The following is an 18,204-nucleotide window of genomic DNA, read 5'->3' on the forward strand; positions in this document are numbered from 1 at the left end:
CTTTATTTTTCTGTTAGTAAGAGTAATTTTTTTAAGGCTCTGAGGAAGAAAGGTGGCTGGCTCTGTAGAAGCTTCTTGTCAGGTTGCAAAATTTTTGAAAGACTCCAAAAGAGGTAAAGAGGAGGGAATATGGAAGGAAGGAATACAGAGTGAGTCAGCTAGAATAAATCTGGTGACTAGGGAAACATTTTTCTTATAGGAAGGTGACTACAAAGAGCTTAACAGAGAATTACCCCGTGGCCCGATTTTGTTTATAACCCCTTCTTTTTACCTTTGCCATCAGGAAAATATAAAAATAACATAAGCTTAAGCAGCACCTCAAGGAACTGAATTAAACACAGCAAAGAACAGCTTGCCTGTACAAAGAAGGTGCTGAGATTCTAAGGCCCTTGAGGTGAACAGGATATGAGCAGATAACTTAGCCTTAGCCAGTCATTAAAGCAAGCAGGTAATTAAATGGTTTTGCTTTCTAAAGGCCAGCAAGCTGAAATAAGAAGATCTAGTGTCAAACTAAGACTAACACAAAAATGCTAAATCTTAATTAGGAATCAGAAGGGTTCTCATGCTCAGAAAACACTGACATGAAGATTTTCTCCCTACTTAGACCAGGCAGATAAACAAAAAAACCAAAACCAAACCAAACCCTACAAAAAAATAAAAATAAAAACAGTTCAAATTTGGAGAACAAATACTATTTTATTTGATTTTTTCCCATTCATTTTTTAGAGAAAGTATAATGGAGAGGGAAAGACAGAGAGATATCAATGTGAGAGACACATCGATTGGTTGCCTCCTGAACGACGCTGGGAACCTGCAACCAAGGTACGTGCCCTTGACCAGAATCGAAAGTGGGACCCTTCAGTCTGCGGGCCAACACTCTATCCAAACTGCCTAGGGTGATACTATTTTATTTTTAAAATCTTGCTCTAAGTACATCGTTCTTAAAATTTGGTATGCAGTATTATTCATTGGAATGCAAATGCATATACTAATTTTATTAGTTAGAATCATAAGTTTTCTAGACTATATGCTAAGGGAAGAAACCACCCATAGAAGGTGGGGGGTCAAGCAGCACCTACAGTACTCAAAGAAATTAGATCTGAGAGGAAATCATCTGCTGGCCTTTAAAACTCAAATAATTTGTGACAGTACATCACCCATTCTCATAGCCCTACTTAAGCTGGGGTTCTACCAACAGTGACAATCCCAACTGAACCTGAAAACTCTAGGAAGAACAGGAAAAATAAGTGCTAGGCCAGTGGTCAGCAAATTCATCAGTCAACAGAGCCAAATATCAACAGTACAATGATTGAAATTTCTTTTGAGAGCCAAATTTTTTAAACTTAAACTTCTTCTAATGTCACTTCTTCAAAACAGACTCGCCCAGGCCGTGGTATTTTGTGGAAGAGCCACACTAGAGGGGGAAAAGAGCAGCATGTGGCTCGCGAGCTGCAGTTTGCCAAACACAGTGCTAGGCAATCTTATTTTCCTAGAACAACCTAAAATGGCATGTTTTAACAGGGCAATCAAAAAAAAAAAAAAAGGAATCCTGCCCTGGCAAGATAGCTCAGTTGGTTGAAGTGTCTTCCCAATGTGTCAGGATTGTGGGTTTGATTCTGGGTCAGGGCACATACAGGAATCAACCAATGAATGCACAGATAGGTGGAACAATAAATTGATGTTTCTCGGTTGGCGGGGAAAGGTCAATGGGGGAAACAGGAGACTCATGTAATACTTTAAACAATAAAGAATTTAAATTAGAAAAAACTGATGTTTCTCTCTTTCCCTCAAAAAATTCATTAAAAAAAAAAAAAAGGAATCTGCCTGGCTGGTGAGCTCAGTAGTGGAGTATTTACCTATGAACCAGAGCACATGCCCAGGTTTTGGTCTCGGTCCCCAGTGGGTATACAGGAGGCAGCCAATCAATGATTCTCTCTCATCATTGATGTTTCTACCTCTCTCTCCCTCTCCCTTCCTCTCTGGGGCCAGTAAAAATATATCCTATCTAACAAAAGAGTAATATGCAAATTAACCATCACTCCGCCACACCACAAGCCACGCCCACCATCCAATCAGGGGCAAGTATGCAAATCAACCCAACCAAGATGGCTGCAGCCACGGAGAGCAGAAGGAAGGTTGGGTTTCCCCAGTAATGGAGGAAGCCAAGCTTTTCGCACACCCTGGCTGGCCTAGGCCTCCATTCTGGGCTATAAAGTTTCAATTATAGAAGATAAATCCCAACAGAAATGGTGGCAGCCATGGAACTGGAAAGAGCAGGAGGCTAGGGTTGCCCCTGGTGATGGAGGAAGCAAAGCTTTCCACACACCCTGGAGGGCCCAGGCCTCTGCTTAAGGCTACAAAGTTTCAATTATAGAAGATAAATAAATTCCAACAGAAATGGCTGCCATCATGGAGCAAGCAGGAGGCTTGGCTTCGCTCCAGGCTACAAAGTTTCATTTGTAGAAGATAAATAAAATCCCAGATACCAGAGCCTCCACTTGAGTCATGGGGGGCAGGTGTGTGTGGCTGGCCTTCAAACCACCACAGGCTCCTAGCCCAGGGAACCCCACACCCTAAGGGAACCCCCACCCTGATCCGGGACACCCTTCAGGGCAAACCAGCTGGCCCCCACCCATGCACCAGGCCTCTATTGTATCTAATAATCCTATTTAATAAAAGAGTAATACGCAGATTGACTATCACTCCAACACACAAGATGGCTGCCCCCATGTGGTCAAAGATGGCTGCTCCCATCTTTGGCCTGCAGGGGAGGGCAGTTAGGAGTAACCAGACTGGCAGAGGAGAGAAGTTGAGGGTGACCAGGCCTGCAGAGGAGGGACGTTGGGGGCAAACAGGCTGGCAAGGGAGCTGTTAAGCATCAATCAGGCTGGCAGGCAGAAATGGTAACGGGCAATCAGGAAGGCAGGCAGGCGAGCAGTTGGGAGCCAGCAGTCCTGGATTGTGAGAGGGATGTCTGACTGCCCGTTTAGGCCTGATCCTACCGGGATCGGGCTTAAACGGGCAGTCGGACATCCCTCGAAGGGTCCCAGTCTGGAGAGGGTGCAGGCTGGGCTGAGAAACAACCCCCTTTCCCTGTGCATGAATTTTGTGCACCGGGCCTCTAGTCCTATATAATAAAGAGGGCATATGCAAATTGACCATCACTCCACCACAAAGATGGTGGCGCCCACAGCAGAGGCGAGGGGGAAGTGTCTGTAACACAAAATGGTTATGCCCACAGCGGAGGCGGGATTTCTGTTACACGAGATGGCTACACCCACAGGGGAGGTCAAATTCCCCTAAAGAGCCTTAACAAGCAATCAGCAAGGACCTGTGGCTGTGTGCCCCCTCTCCCCCACCCTGTGAGGCTTGACAGGGGACCTCAGGCCATGCCCCCCACCCTGGCACCAGGCTGGGGGACCTCAGGCTGCATTCTTGCCCCGGCGCTAGGCCAGGGGACCTGAAACCGTGCCCTCCGCTCTGTGGGGCTTGATGGGGATCTCAAGGTGCACCCCTGCCCCAGTGCTGGGCCGAGGGACCTTAGGCTGTCCCCTTGCTGCAGTGCCAGGCTGGGGAACCTCAGGCCATGCCCCCTTCTGGGCTGGGCTTGATGGGGTACCTGAGCCTGCGCCACCCTCCTGGTGCCAGGCTGGGGGACCTGAAGGCATGCCCCCTGCCCTGGCCCAGGCTGGGGGACCTAAAGGCCATGCCCACTACCCCAGCACCAGGCCAGGGGGCCTTAGGCTGTGCCTCCCGCCTGGCAGGGCTTGACAAGGGTATGACTGGCCGGGTCTGGATCTAGCCAAATGGGGTGGGGGGTGTGGCCAGATCTGAATCTCATGCAATTTTGAGGCACACCTGGGTGGGCGGGGACTTGACTCTGGGTCCCGTAGTGTGCCCCAGACTCTGACTGAAAGAAGATTTTCATATACATTTTACTAATTTTCTTTCATTGCTGACCCTTCTATTTTAGAGAAAGGGCAAATAGCAATATTAAAATATTTAATTAATCCCTTTTTAATGTGCACAAATTTCATGCACTGGGCCACTAGTTTTAAAAAACAACAATAAATAAAATGGCCCTAGCCAGTTTAGCACAGTGCATAGAACTCTGGCCTGTAGACTGAAGGGTCCTAGGTTCATTTCCGGTCAAGGGCACATGCTCTTGATCCCCAGTGTGGGGCATGCAGGCGGCAGCCAATCAACAATGCTTTCTCATTATTGATGTTCCTATCTCCCTCTTCATCTCCCTTCTTTTCTGAGATAAATAAAAATATACTTTTTAAAATAAAAAAAATAATAATAAATAAATAAAATAAAACAATTCTTATAAAAATTGCAACAGAAACAGACAACTCAATATATGACTGTCTTTATAAGTTAGTATTAGTGCAATCATACTAAATCACATTGTAATTTACTATCAAAAGTAAACAATCAAGTTGAGTTAAAAACCAATATTACAAAAGCTAATGTGCTACCATGACTTTTTAAGTCATGTAAAACATCCAACGCTATACTAATTTTTAAAAGTAAATGCTAATAACATTATATAGGCCACCCTATGTAAAAATTAGAGCTCTAAAGAACCTGTCACACCCATTTCTTAAAACATTTAAATAAACCAATTCTATTATTTTCTTTTTCTGAGTTTACTGCTCAGCAGAAAGATGGACAGAGAAATAAAAATCAAACCAAATCATTTATTTCGTTTTTTAAATTAAAAATTTTTTTACGGTTATCTGGTGTAAGGTTTGATGGGAAAGATAGTTTTAAACTAATGACTGAATTGAATAATAGAAAATTGGAATGTTTCATAAGATTCAAAATTAATCACTTTACTGTATAAATTCTATTTATGTGCTTTATGTATTTGAATTTCTACTTCTGCATTCTTTAATAAAATATGTATTAAAGATTTGACGATATATTTTTAAATGTTTTATTTCAAAGAGAGAAACATTGATGAGAGAGAAGTATCAATCAGCTACGTCCTACACGCCCCTGTCCCTTCCTTCCCCCTTCTTCCCCGGCCCAGCCCAAAGGATTGAGGCTGCAACTTGGGCATGGAACTTAATGGGGAATCGAACCACAGACCTCCTGGTATATGGGAAGACACTCAACTGAGCCACACTGGCCAGGCATATTTGATAAATAGTTTAGAAAAATCTCAAATTACCTAGAATGCCTACATACATAAAACATTCTGTAGGCCAAATTTATTGTTTATTATAAAAAAAGATTATTCAATCTTATTTACATATTAAAGAGTAATTACTGATGTAATTTTTCTATTGCCTAGCTAGTAAAAATGCATTTTCCCTATTAATCAGACAGCCAATAAAGGTTTGATTAGGTGGAAAATATTAATAACTACCACATGCATTCATTGTGGCTGCTAGAAAATACTATTGAGGGGAAGAAAAAAGAGAAACATTGTGTTTCCAATTAGTGGCTTGTAGCCAGAATATGATTCAGAGTTATACCAAAAATCCCAAAAAACTGAAACACCAAATACTGTGGCCTAAGTAAACAACTGACAACAATCTATAAAACAAGTACAGAAAAATATCTGTGATCAAGACTTTTTGATGAGGCACAGAAGCCCAAATCAGCAGTGGCTTACCTCTTGAGGGATTTTCCCTTGGGGAAAATCAGTTAGCAGTGTCTGGGATTTCAGTAGCAAGGTTATTTTCTGACCTAGCTACCATAACATAATGAATTCTGTCAAAGCTTAGAAAGAACAGAAGAATCTTGCTTCATTATTTTAAACAGTAAATTATATATTCCTAAATGGTGGAAGAGTTAGCCTCATCATTCCATTAATTTACATGTCCATTTAAAACCATAATTAGTTAAGTCCTACTTTTGCTGGCTGTTCCTTATCCATCTTGAGCTAACTTTTCTTATTTGTAAAATTAGAAAAATTGTTCTACCTATGTCACAAAAATTGTCCTTCAGAACAGAACTACAGGATGACCAGAAGAGGTAATGTGAGTAAAAGTACTTTGGAAACTAAAGCCCAACTTTATTTTATGGCATTATTCTTTACATGTAACAACATGTAGGACTATAATATCTTTCTTACTGCAAACACATTTATCACTGGGGGGAAAAGTTGGTAACAAGAAATTGATATGACTGCAGGATAACTGGCAACAGGTTTCACTGTTGTTGTTTTTTAAAATTAAATTTATTGGGGTGAAATTGATTAATACAAGGCTTAACTGTTAACATTTAGTATTATCCTGGGAGTACAGGATATCCCAAAGTTACAAAGGTCCCATAAATATAAATCCAAACTACTGTCCTTGCCTCAGTCCCTATTTCCTCCCTCTTCACTTCGATAGGAACTGATGGTGCCATAGGACAGGGATGGGGAATGTTTGGCCTGTGGGCTGTATAAGGCCCATGAAATCATTTGCCCCTGCCAAGCTATTAGGGGAGAGTTAATTAAATGTTTGACCAAATATAGCAGGCTAAGTTTAAGTTGATAATTTTGTATGACCTGAGAATGATGTTATAAATATTCAAATGGCTCTTGAAAGAACAGGGTTCCCAAACCCCTACCATAGAGCCTGCTTGCCTATGCACCATTTCTATAGCCAAATTAAACTTTTTTTCTGCCACTGAAACCCTTTGTCACTATTATACATCAACTGTGGACATCTCTATGCTGGGAAATAAGGCAAAGGTTAAAAGTCAACAGTCAAGAGCTATGTCCTAGGACAAACAGGGATAGTAAAGTTCACTTATAGGAAAAAAGACTCAGTCATTAGCCTTAATCTCTAAAGCCAATCCAATAAAAATAAAACACCAATTCCAAATATTGACAAACCTACTCACTTTCACTCACAAAGGTTCTAGTTTTATCAAGCTACCTATTCATTCTGCTTATCTATCTTCCACTAACCGAATAACCTACCCTTACCTGTGATGCTAACCAATCCCACTTATTTAATGCATGCACTATATCCAATTTAATGGATCTTTTCCTTGCTCTCCCAAAGACCCACACATTATATTTATTTATTGATAGATTGGTTGATTTAAAAAAATGTGTTTTTATTGATTTCAGAGAGGAAGGGCGAGAGATAGAAACATTAATGATGAGAGAGAATTATCAATCAACTGCCAACTACATGCCCCCTACTGGAGATAGAGCTTGCAACCTGGCATGTGTCCTGACCAGGAATCAAACCATGACCTCTGGGTTCATAGGTTGATGCTCAACTATTGGGCAACACTGGCCGGGCCTATCCATTGTATTCAATCTAGGGGTGGGGAATATCCAGACCACAGGCAGAATAAGGCCTGTATAATCATTTAGTCTGGCCCTCCCAAGGCATTAGGAGTTAATTAAATATTTGATCAAATATAGCAGGCTAATTTTTAAGTTGATAATTTTGTATGGCCTATGAATGATGTTATAAATATCCAAATGGCCCTTGGCAGAAAAAAGGCTCCCTGCTCCTGATTTAAACCATCACTGTTACTTCTCGGATGTAAGGGACAATAAGTTATGTTAGAAACTTTCTGTACTAATGACATTGATTAGATAGAAAGGAGAAAGCTGGAAGTGAATGGGGTGGAAATGGGGCTGGGGAAAACGTTCAAACCATCTGCTATATCAATTTAACATAGGTAGATAAGCGTATTTTAAAATAGAGCTTTTAAAAGCACATCCAGCCGAAACTGGTTTGGCTCAGTGGATAGAATGTCGGTCTGCGAACTGAAAGGTCCCAGGTTCAATTCCGGTCAAGGGCATGTACCTTGGTTGTGGGCACATCCCCAGCGGGGATGTGCAGGAAGCAGCTGATCAATGTCTCTCTCTCGTCGATGTTTCTAACTCTCTATCCCTCTCTCTCATCGATATTTCTTTATATATATATATATATATATATATATATATATGTATATATATTATTGATTTTGTACAGAGAGGAAGGGAGAGAGATAGAAAGCTAGAAACATCTATGAGAGAGAGTCATCGATCAGCTGCCTCTTGCACACCCCCTACTGGGGATATGCCCGCAACCAAGGTACATGCCCTTGACTGGAATCGAACCCGGGTCCCTTCAGTCCCCAAGCCGACGCTCTATCCATTGAGCCAAACTGGTCTCGGCCTCTCATCGATATTTCTAACTCTCTATCCCTCTACCTTCCTCTCTGTAAAAAAAAAAAAATCAATAAAAATATATTTTAAAAAATAAAAACACATCCAAATTGTTAATTCTACTGCTAATAACCAGAAAGATAATTTCCTCAGTCTTTCAATTTAAATAAAAACTTTCAGGAACAAATTTAAAAGAGGTCTATGGATATTAAGTCATCCATCCCTAGTGTTTCCAATTCAAAAGCAAAGACAGAAAGAGCACTCTCACCCCTTCTCTTTGCCTACTTAGTAACCAGGATGTCTGCTTCTAAGAAAGTGAGTTTGAATAAAGCTCTACATTCTATTTATTGGTTCTCTAGAAAGCTTGACCTGTGGTTTATAAGAATGTCCCTGGTTCCATGTGTTGGTACTAGAATAATCTATTATGATTAGTAGTGGTCAAGTAGGTCTTATACAGGTATGGCTTGGACTGTTTATAGGCTGCCTACTTGAAAATATTGTTAAAGATTTTTGTTAAGTTACCAAAAATTTTATGCTTCACTCTTGGCCTTTCTTAAAACATTTTATTGCTCCCACCCCCAACCCTCGCTTCCTCTTAAAAATTTTAAGGATTAGGGCCCTGTGGAAAAAGTAATTTTTTTTTTTTTTTTTTTTTTTTTTTTTTGCTTTTAAGACTATTTGCACAATTAAAATAAAGTTCTCATTGGGGCAATATCAGAATTTAACCACTGTCTTGAATAGGATACACTAGTCTTACAATGAAACCATTCAAATCACAATTTCAATACAAATTCAAGGCAAGAATTTAATTTAATCATTTATGAAGTTACAAGCTTACCACATAATCTTCTAATTCAGAAATATAAACACTTTTTGAAAAACACACACAATGTCCTAAGACTAAATTTCTGATTAAAAAAACATTACTTATTGTTATGTCAGAATATAAGTAATGACATCTACTAAATTATTAACAGATTAACCACCTCCAATTCAGTTAAAACAAGAGACTAATCGGGCATATTTACAAGTTATTACTACAGTATATAATATTAACAAGCATGAGCACCCAAAACAAACACTAACACAAACACTGATATATAAACTAATATATCTTATTTCTTCAATAGACTTAGACAACTAAACACATAATTTAAAACTAATTTAATTATATGAATTCTGAAGTTTTGATAAAAATATATTTGTTAATTAAATAGAAAGACTTATAATAAAGACCTACATATCTATTCAGTCTTTATTTTTCTTTTCCTGTTTATTCAAAGGCTGCAAAAGAAAGATAAAATTAAATTTCTATTAAATTTCTAAACAGTTTTCCCAAATTCAAATGAATAAATCTGAAGGCCAAACATTCTTTCTATAACCTACAGAAATAATTTTTGTTAGAAGCCATATTATTTATTAGGTGGTTGCTGATGAATCAAGGTGCTTTAAGTCACTTCAGGTAGTTAGTGATGATCTGGAGTCTAAATCACATCTGCACATATATTTCTTAAATGGTCTCTCCAATCTTTAAATTTATTATCCTTGATATTACAAAGGGGCAGCCATTGAATCTGAGACAATGACTAAGAATGGAACTGAGCAGCTGAAACCGGTTTGGCTCAGTGGATAGAGCATCTGCCTGCGGCCCAAAGGGTCCTGGGTTTGATTCAGGTCAAAGGCATGTACATTGGTTGCGGGCACATCCCCAGAGGGGGATGTGCAGGAGGCAGCTGATCGATGTTTCTCTCTCATCGATGTTTCTAGCTCTCTATCCCTCTCTCTTCCTCTCTGTAAAAAAATCAATAAAATATATTAAAAAAAAAAAAAGAATGGAACTGAGCAAATTAGTATGAGGAAATTGTTGCCTACATGTGTCCTTGTTAAATTCTGTATATTTAAAATGTTTCTAGACAAAAAGGTTTTGTGGACCTAAAACCAACTGACCCTGATGGAATGCCAAACTATAAATTGCCAGACAGCTGCAGCTGGTAATAAAATTCTAAGATCTGAAGAGCGGTATCAGAACCTGATTATATGGTAATCTGAGAGAAGGCAAAAGAGCTAGAAGAATAACTGATAGGCTGGTAGCTATAGTAACCAAGATAAATTTGTATACTGACTGGGGAAAAACATTAGGGTTGCCATCAGGTATGAGGCCCACATTGTGTCTTACGTGCTTTTTCCTCAATTTTGAATCATGAAATGACAGACTAACACAAAGACTGTTCAATTTGAAATAAGAAAATGAATAGGGCTCTGCTCTGAAGAGTAAGGAAAGCATTCAATTAAAGGTTTAGCTGGTTAGCAGAATAATATCCAACATCTATCAATAGAAGGGAACAGACCTTATGAAAGTTGGTAGAAATTAGCTTAACTCTGGGTAGAAAATAGAAATGCAAGTTAATTATCAATTCCAGTTAAACATCAGAAAGACAGCATAAAGCACCTGCAGTTTTTATTACTTTAAATCTTGTTTGAAGTATTTCTTTGGGCTATTAATTATTAATCTCTTACAGAAAGGTATTTAATTCACTGTGTAGCTACATATCTAAAATAGCACTAAATGGTGTGATTTGCCATTCTCAGTTACCCATGCCCCAGGGAGCAGCCTTATAACGTGCTCTCTAAAGTCTGTAGGGCTACCTTCACCACTTTCACCTCCATCCATCACCACCACCCTCATGATCACATACTTCCTCCACCCATACTACCCCAGGAAGTAATTACTAGAATTGCAGGCGGAGAATAATAAGAAGAAAAAAAGCCTCATCAAGGGGCTTCCGGGACAAATTCACCTGACTTTGTCCAAGTTAAAACAATGAACTGAAGAGAAAAAGAGTTCTGTGTAATGTATATGTTACAAAATAAGTCTTAAATACCAACAACTGGAAATTATTTTCTGTTCTGTAGAATCACCAGTGTACTGTTGATATCCTAAATCTAGATAGGTTCTTAACATTTTAAAAAATCAAATTTTATCTACCCTACTTTATGCAGTAGATTACCACAAGAACAGAATAAAGTTTTTAGTTTATAGAAGTTTGTACAGATTCAAAGTGAGCCCCCAAACTACAGAGATACTACCATTGTCCTATCTCTATCAGTGATCATTTGACAATTGGAGGCCACTAAATTTATAACTTGAATTTACTAATTAATATATAAGTTTCTCTCATTTCAGTATGTTACCTGGGTGTAATAAAACAGCATTTACAAATATATTCCTATCAATCCACATAGCCAACAGCAATAAAATATAATCTATGATTAAATATCAACTCATGAACAGCCATTTAAAAATAAATTTTTTTATTGATTGCAGAGAGGGAGAGATAGAAACACCAGTGATAAGAATCATTGATGGGCTGCCTCCTGCATGCCCCCTACTGGGGATCGAGCCTGCAAACCAGACATATGTCCTTGACTGGAATGGAACCTGCGACCCCTTCAGTCTGCAGGCAGACACTGAGCCAAGCAGGCTAGGGCTGAACAGCCATTTTTTTTTTTTAAGGAATCTTTCCATAAATAACCCTTATCCACAAATAATTTTTATTAAAACTTGTATCAATTTTCAATTCAGAGAGAAAATGTTTATGATGCCCAAGTAAAGTGAGAAGCTGTTTTCACCAAAGGAAGCTCTGCAACTTTTTGGTGTGGTTTTTTTTTAGAATAAATTCTTCAGGACAGTTTGATCTCAGTTCTTACAGTTTGAAAATCAAGATTTCACTATTACTCTAATCTACAAAGATAAGTCAGTTGACACTGACTAGATTGCTAAAAATAAAATGAAATAAGTAACCACCACTGTTCCTAGATCAGCTACTGTGTAATCTTTGTTCATCCTGACCTGGAGAAAATTAGTGGGCAAAATTCAAGATCCTAGAACAATGTCTTCTGACAAAAGGTATGAAAAAACAGAATCTCAGTAGATGAGAATAAACTATCTTAAGAGCCCAACTAATAGGGTAAATGCCAAAAACCTACAGCAGGAATATCCAGCAAGCAATACTTTACCTCCTTCCACAGACAAGGCAACATGGAACAAATGAGCAAACAGGCGACTGGAGTTCTAGTTCCCAGTCTGCCACTACAGCAATGTGTCACTTCCCTTCTCTGAGCCTAGATTTCTTCTAGTTAGATGGGAGGCCTGAATTAAATGATCTATCAGTCTCATTACTCTAAAATTGTTATCATTCTATCCTTCCTTCCAACACCTCAAAATATTTTGGTTGCCATGAAAAATTAATTTTAAATAAATGATCTCACTCATTTATGGAAAATAAAGAACATTAGAACCTGATGAACAAAAAGATAGACACAGAGGCAGTAAAGCAACGAAGAGACTGTCAAATTACAGCGAGAAAGCTGGGGAGTGTTGGGGAGAGGGAGAAAGAGATCAACCAAAGGACTTGTATGCATGCATATAAGCACAACCAATGGACACAAGACACTGGGGCGGGGGAAGGGGGGATGAGGGCATGTGGTAAGGGAGGCAGGGGGAAGGTCGATGGGGGGAAAAAGGAGATATATGTACTACTATAGGTAATACTTTAAACAAAATAAAATTGAAAAAAAGAATGCTCAAATGTCGCATTTATTTTTACAACATGATGTTCTCAGTGCTAGCCTTTAGTATGCATATATATAATCCACAAGTTAGCAGGAACATTCATCTCCTATAGAATTTACCCAGTAAATCTTTAATTTGAAATCTACAGGTTTTGATCATGTCCCAATACCATCAACTTTGTTCAATTAAAAACTAAAATAAAATCATAGAAAGATTTCCTAAGAACCAAAGTTTATCAATAAAAGCACATTATTAAACCTCAATATGACAGACTTTTACAGTTGGAAGGGTGCTCAGAATCTCCTCAATTTAAAGATGAGGAAATGAAATGACTCACATGGAGTCCAGGGCTTTCTTCTACTATACCACACTTCCTCCTCTCCTTCCTGCTTTATCAAAAGACAGCATGGTAGCAGAAAAAAACAACACTAGACTGAAACTAATCTGATTATAGTCCTAACTCTGTTACTGATTTGCCATGGCACCTTGGACAAGTCACTTTCCCTTAACAAAAACAGATCCAGAGACAGAGAAACATCGATCAGACCATTAAACCGCAGTGGGCTTTGGTTTTCATAACATTTTATATGGGGTTTAACTAGATGTCCCTTCTAGCTGTAGCATACCATGATCTTATAAAATTCCTATCTGACAAAACAAAATACACATTCCTGAAAGAGAAAGTGGAAACTTCTAGCCAAGAGAACAGAAAAGTTGGGTTGCTGGTTTTAAATAGATGCATCAGTTCAATTCATCAAGTTAGTCCTAAAGCGTTTTACTTCAGAACACACACACACACAGTGTGAGGCGGCTACAATGCATTAGAAAAAAATACTAAAGTAGGAGTCTAGAGAATTGGTTTCAAATTCCAGCTCTGTCACAAGTGTTCCTCTTAGGCCAATTCATTAGCTTCTTTGAGCCTAAGGTTCCTCATAAATAAAAATGGAAATAAGAGTAAGAAAACATGACCTAAAGTATCAACCAAAATAAAGCATTATAAATGTGGTATATATTGCAAAGCTGATCAAGTGGAGATGATCTGCCACTGTGGAAAAGTAGGCTGCATTGGAATAAAATCTCCCTATTAAAAAAAAAGGGGGGGGGCCTATTTTTAACTTATTAAATTTGCTTTCAAAGAGTAGAATAAAGCAGAAAATACCATTGGAGGGGAATTGAAAAAAAAACACAATATTAGGAAATGGATTATGTATCTGGATTCCACTAATTAACAAAAATGAAATAACTTTGAACTGCCCACTCAGTTTACTACAAATTTGGTGAAATGGTCTCTGTCCTCTAGAACCGTGGTCTGCTTTGGCCCCTTGAGTGTGGCTCTTCCACAAAATACCACGCCTGGATGAGTCTATTTTGAAGAAATGGCATTAGAAGAAATTTAAGTTTAAAAAATTTGGCTCTCAGAGCCGAAGCTGGTTTGGCTCAGTGGTAGAGCGTCGGTCTGCGGACTGAAAGGTCCCAGGTTCGATTCCGGTCAAGGGCATGTAGCTGGGTTGCAGGCACATCCCTGGTAGGGGGTATGCAGGAGGCATCTGTTCGATGTTTCTCTCTCATCGACGTTTCTAACTCTCTAGCTCTCTCCCTTCCTCTCTGTGAAAAATCAATAAAATATATATTTTTTAAAAAATTTGGCTCTCAAAAGAAATTTCAATGGCTGTACTGTTATTTGGCTCTGTTGACTGATGAGTTTGCCGACCACTGCTCTAGAACATACAATAGCAAGAAGCATTTATTTTTTAAAAATCCTCACCTGAGGATATGTTTTTCTTTTTTAGAGAGAGAGGAAGGTAGAGGAACAAACATCAAAGTGAGAGAGAAATATTGATCGGTTGCCTCGCATATGCACACCAGGTCAGAGGATTGAACCCCCAACCTGCATATGTGCCCTGACCAGGAATCAAACCCCTGACCTTTCGGTGTACAGGGCAATGCTCAAACAACAAGCCACACTGGCCATAGTGCAAGAAACATCTTTTAAGTGCCCAAACTCAGTCTGTTAACCTCTTACAGTATGTATGGTGCGCTACTTTGGTTCACATTAAAGGACAGAAGATATTCTGATGACCAGTATCTAGTGACCCCATCTGTTTTCACAGATAAGATTTCTCACTGCATTTCTAGGTCTCCTCACAGTACCTTATGCAAATGACAAAACTTGTCACAAAGGATAAAGGATATGTTAATTATGCCAACCTTTTGCTATTCTGGCAGTACTGCTAGTTCTTTTCAGATGCAGTTCTCCAGGTGAGTTCACTAATTCTCTTCCAAATCCCCCGACTATTACAGGATGAAGCCATGAAATTGAGATTGAAATAGTTTTATCCATAGGGCTCAACAGGCTAAACATTTGGGCAGGTTAGAGTTAAAATTAGAACATTGGGTCCCAAGAGAGAGATTTTTACTTTTCACCTAGTATCAAAGGATCAAAGAGCTTGAGAAGCTATATTGTCCCATGAGGGAAGAAATGACTCTATCAATTCTATCAAAATGACTCATGGGTTTAGACAAGTTAAATAGCTCCAAGTTCTGCATACTTCCTCCCAAAGTAAGCACTGTATGAAGTTAATTTTGCTATTTCCAAGGAAGGAAGGAGAAGGGAATAAACATTTGAGTTCTTTCTGTGCCAGGTGCTGCACTTGGCAGTTTACACAGGTGCCGATATGACTGTCCTTCGAAATTAAATGTTTTGTTCATTAGAAAAGAACCACTATTCGCACAGTTCTAAATTGATTACAATCCTATACATCAGTTATTATTTTCCTCCCCATTCCACACACACAGATAAGTACTAAAGAATTAGGTTTCATTTAAACTGAACTGAAAGTTCATTACTTTGAGAAGGAAACCACAAAAATAAAATTTAATTTCAAGGGGATCCAATGTATTTGGAAATCCACATGTATTTTCTATCCTCTACCATTTAGCTATTAACTTGTTTCAGAAACTGAATTTGAAGGAGATTCAGTGAAACCTCAAGATTGGCCATTCCCACCTCCAAATCCCCTCATAGTGATATGAAGAGGGTATGAAGAAGGTTGGTGAAAACACACACATCAGGATTTACCTATGTACGTTGGAATAATATTTATAGAGATTTTGTCAAACTTTTCTACGGACTTGTGTGGGACTAGAGGCAGTAAAATGACTTTATTGCTGTAATTTTCTTGGTAATACATTATATATTAGGTTTTAAAATGACTTCTAGAATGTAAGGATAACTCTGCTTGCATCAAACAAGGTCTTCTTTCCAAGGAGTAAGCTTGAAAATTGATGGCAGTTGGCCATATTAGTGTCTTACAATTATATACAAATTTTACCAATTCTCAAGTTATTACACCATGAACATATATATTTTACTGCCTCTAGTCCCACACAAGTCCGTAGAAGAGTTTGACAAAATCTCTATAAATATTATTCCAACTCTGAATAGTGGAGGGGTGGGTAAATAAGAGTCCTAGTCAAGGGAAGCATTCCAACTACTGTACTTCCTACTCAGAATCTCCCATATTAATCACCACTAAAACATCTTGCAGAATTAGATAAAAAGCACAAAGCTGTGGCTCTCCTTCCAACCACCAGATTACTCAGCACTTGTTTGTATCTCTGTAGTCTGTTGTAGACATTTATGTGCAGCTACCTTTTAAGACTGCATTCTCCCTAATGGTAAAGGGCATTCAATTTCTTTCGCCTCACCGTAAGGTGGCATTTTAATAAAACACTGTTGATCTAGAGTACATCAGCTAGAGGACTTTCCTAAGTAAACACCCAACCCTTTTCGCCACTCCTTTTTTTTTTTCTGTGCAAGGAAAAGAGCATGGTAAATTAGGAGGTTTACAGCTACCTCTGAAATAGGTGTTAGCGGCACAAAAAAAGGGGGGCGGGGGAGAGAGAATGTAATTTCTCCCGTTACCGCTCCTTTAATCTATGGAAATCCAAGGCCAAACGGATGTTTCAAAGGTAAGCTCTGAACCCCACAAACACAAATCGCCGGCTCTCCGGCTTTCAGGCACGTCAGCTGTCCCACCTCGCAGAAAGCCGGGCAAGACGAGAAAGGGGTTCCCTTGGAGCCCCAGAGGTCTCTCACCAGGGCAAGGAAGGGGTTTGCCCGAGGTGGGCGATCCCCCATCCCAGACTCACTGAAGTGCCGGAGACAGGAGCAGCGCTGGACACAGCGGGACCAGCGAGGGGTGAAGGGGAACGGCACAGGGGAAGCCGGGTGACCATGACGCCGGGCTTCGGGGCCATAGCTACTTACCCTACAGGGTAGCAACCCCCTTGGTGCACATCTTCTGGGGCATCAAAGAATTCTTCGGTGTCGCTTTCCGACGCCATTTATAGGACACACCCGCGGGTGAGGGGGCCGACGCCGCCTAGGAGGGTGACTCTCGTCTCCTCCCGGTCGTCCTCCACCCGGCAAGACCGTGGGAGGTGAGTCCCGCGCGATGAGGGGTGAACGGACGTTCTGAAGTGAAGAGCCGGTTCGGAGCTGGGGGGCGCCGTCAGCTGCCGGGCTGCGGGAATGACCGGCAAAGCGGCCGTCTGAAGAGATGAGACGGCGTAGGGTCCAGGGACTGTGGCAGCCGCCGCTCCCCGCAATGGGTATATGTCTAGAGCGAGAGAAGAGGCGGTGGCTCTCGTCAAAGGGGGAGGGCGGGCGCGCGGACTACAGCGGCTCCGGTTTCTCCCGAAGCAGCAATTACAGCAGCTGTGAGAGCTAGTTGTCCGCAAAATACAGACGCGCACCTACCCTCGCGAGATTTCGGGCGGAGGCCGGTAAAGCGTGGGCGGGGCGAGGAGGGGGCGGGGGCGGTTCCAGAGGCGCAGCGCTCGGATTTCTCCGGCTCCAGAAGCCAATCAAAACGGCGCAAGCGCGTTGAGGGCGTTCGGTGAGGGCCGGAAGTAGCCTAGAAGGGTGGGGCAGAGCTCCAAAGGGAGGAGCCTAGAACCTGCGCAGGAGCGGCTTGGTACCCCGGCTCTGAGGGAGCGCACCCCGACGTAGGTGGTGGTCCGGCGAACCTTTTAACCACTGACTACAGTTCCTGAATGAGGCATTTTTAGAGGGGTGATTTCGAGTCCGCTTTTTTTTTTTTTCTTACGAGGAAATGGTCTAGGGAACGTTGGCATTGTGGTTTGCATTTACATCGTCTTAATTTGTCCAAACCCCAAATAGCCCACCCTAAGGCATAGGCAGATCCACCACCTCTAGCGGTACTAGAATAGCGTGCCCTATTTACTACAAGATCTCTAATTGAGATCCCTAGAAATGGTCCTGTGGGCCACAGGGTGGGGTACATGAGAAATGTGGGGAGTGTACCGGTTCCATGGATTGTTGTTGGAACTGAGCCAGTTATTTTTCTCTATAAATATCCGTTGCTGCCCACACCTAATGTAATGGAAATTCTTATGTACTATCCAAAATGTGCATCAGTCAAATGGTAAATGCTATATACTGAGCAGATAACCTTGCAAGGCTAAGATCAAGTAACTACATTCTGATTCT

At 40.4% G+C, this 18,204-nt stretch overlaps 1 protein-coding gene and 1 long non-coding RNA gene across 3 annotated transcripts in view; one reads left to right on the top strand and one right to left on the bottom strand.

Annotated features, from left to right (window-relative positions):
- Positions 1-17,457, bottom strand: part of WDR44 (WD repeat domain 44) — a 95,017-nt gene extending 77,560 nt beyond the window's left edge. The window contains exon 1 of one of the 2 annotated variants that reach the window (XM_084870360.1): positions 16,960-17,457. In XM_084870360.1, coding sequence (XP_084726486.1) covers positions 16,960-17,036 — 77 coding nt within the window. In that variant the 5' untranslated portion in view covers positions 17,037-17,457. The remainder of the gene's footprint in view (positions 1-16,959) is intronic. The other variant, XM_084870361.1, reaches the window with a different exon arrangement.
- A 170-nt stretch (positions 17,458-17,627) lies between these two features.
- The window catches only part of LOC311615160, a 128,125-nt gene continuing 127,548 nt past the window's right edge, over positions 17,628-18,204 (top strand). The window contains exon 1 of the long non-coding RNA XR_014793738.1: positions 17,628-17,766. This is a non-coding gene — a long non-coding RNA (uncharacterized lncRNA). The remainder of the gene's footprint in view (positions 17,767-18,204) is intronic.

This window comes from Pipistrellus hanaki, assembly GCF_964339955.1.
Source record: "Pipistrellus hanaki genome assembly, chromosome: X".
Lineage (NCBI taxonomy): Eukaryota > Metazoa > Chordata > Mammalia > Chiroptera > Vespertilionidae > Pipistrellus > Pipistrellus hanaki.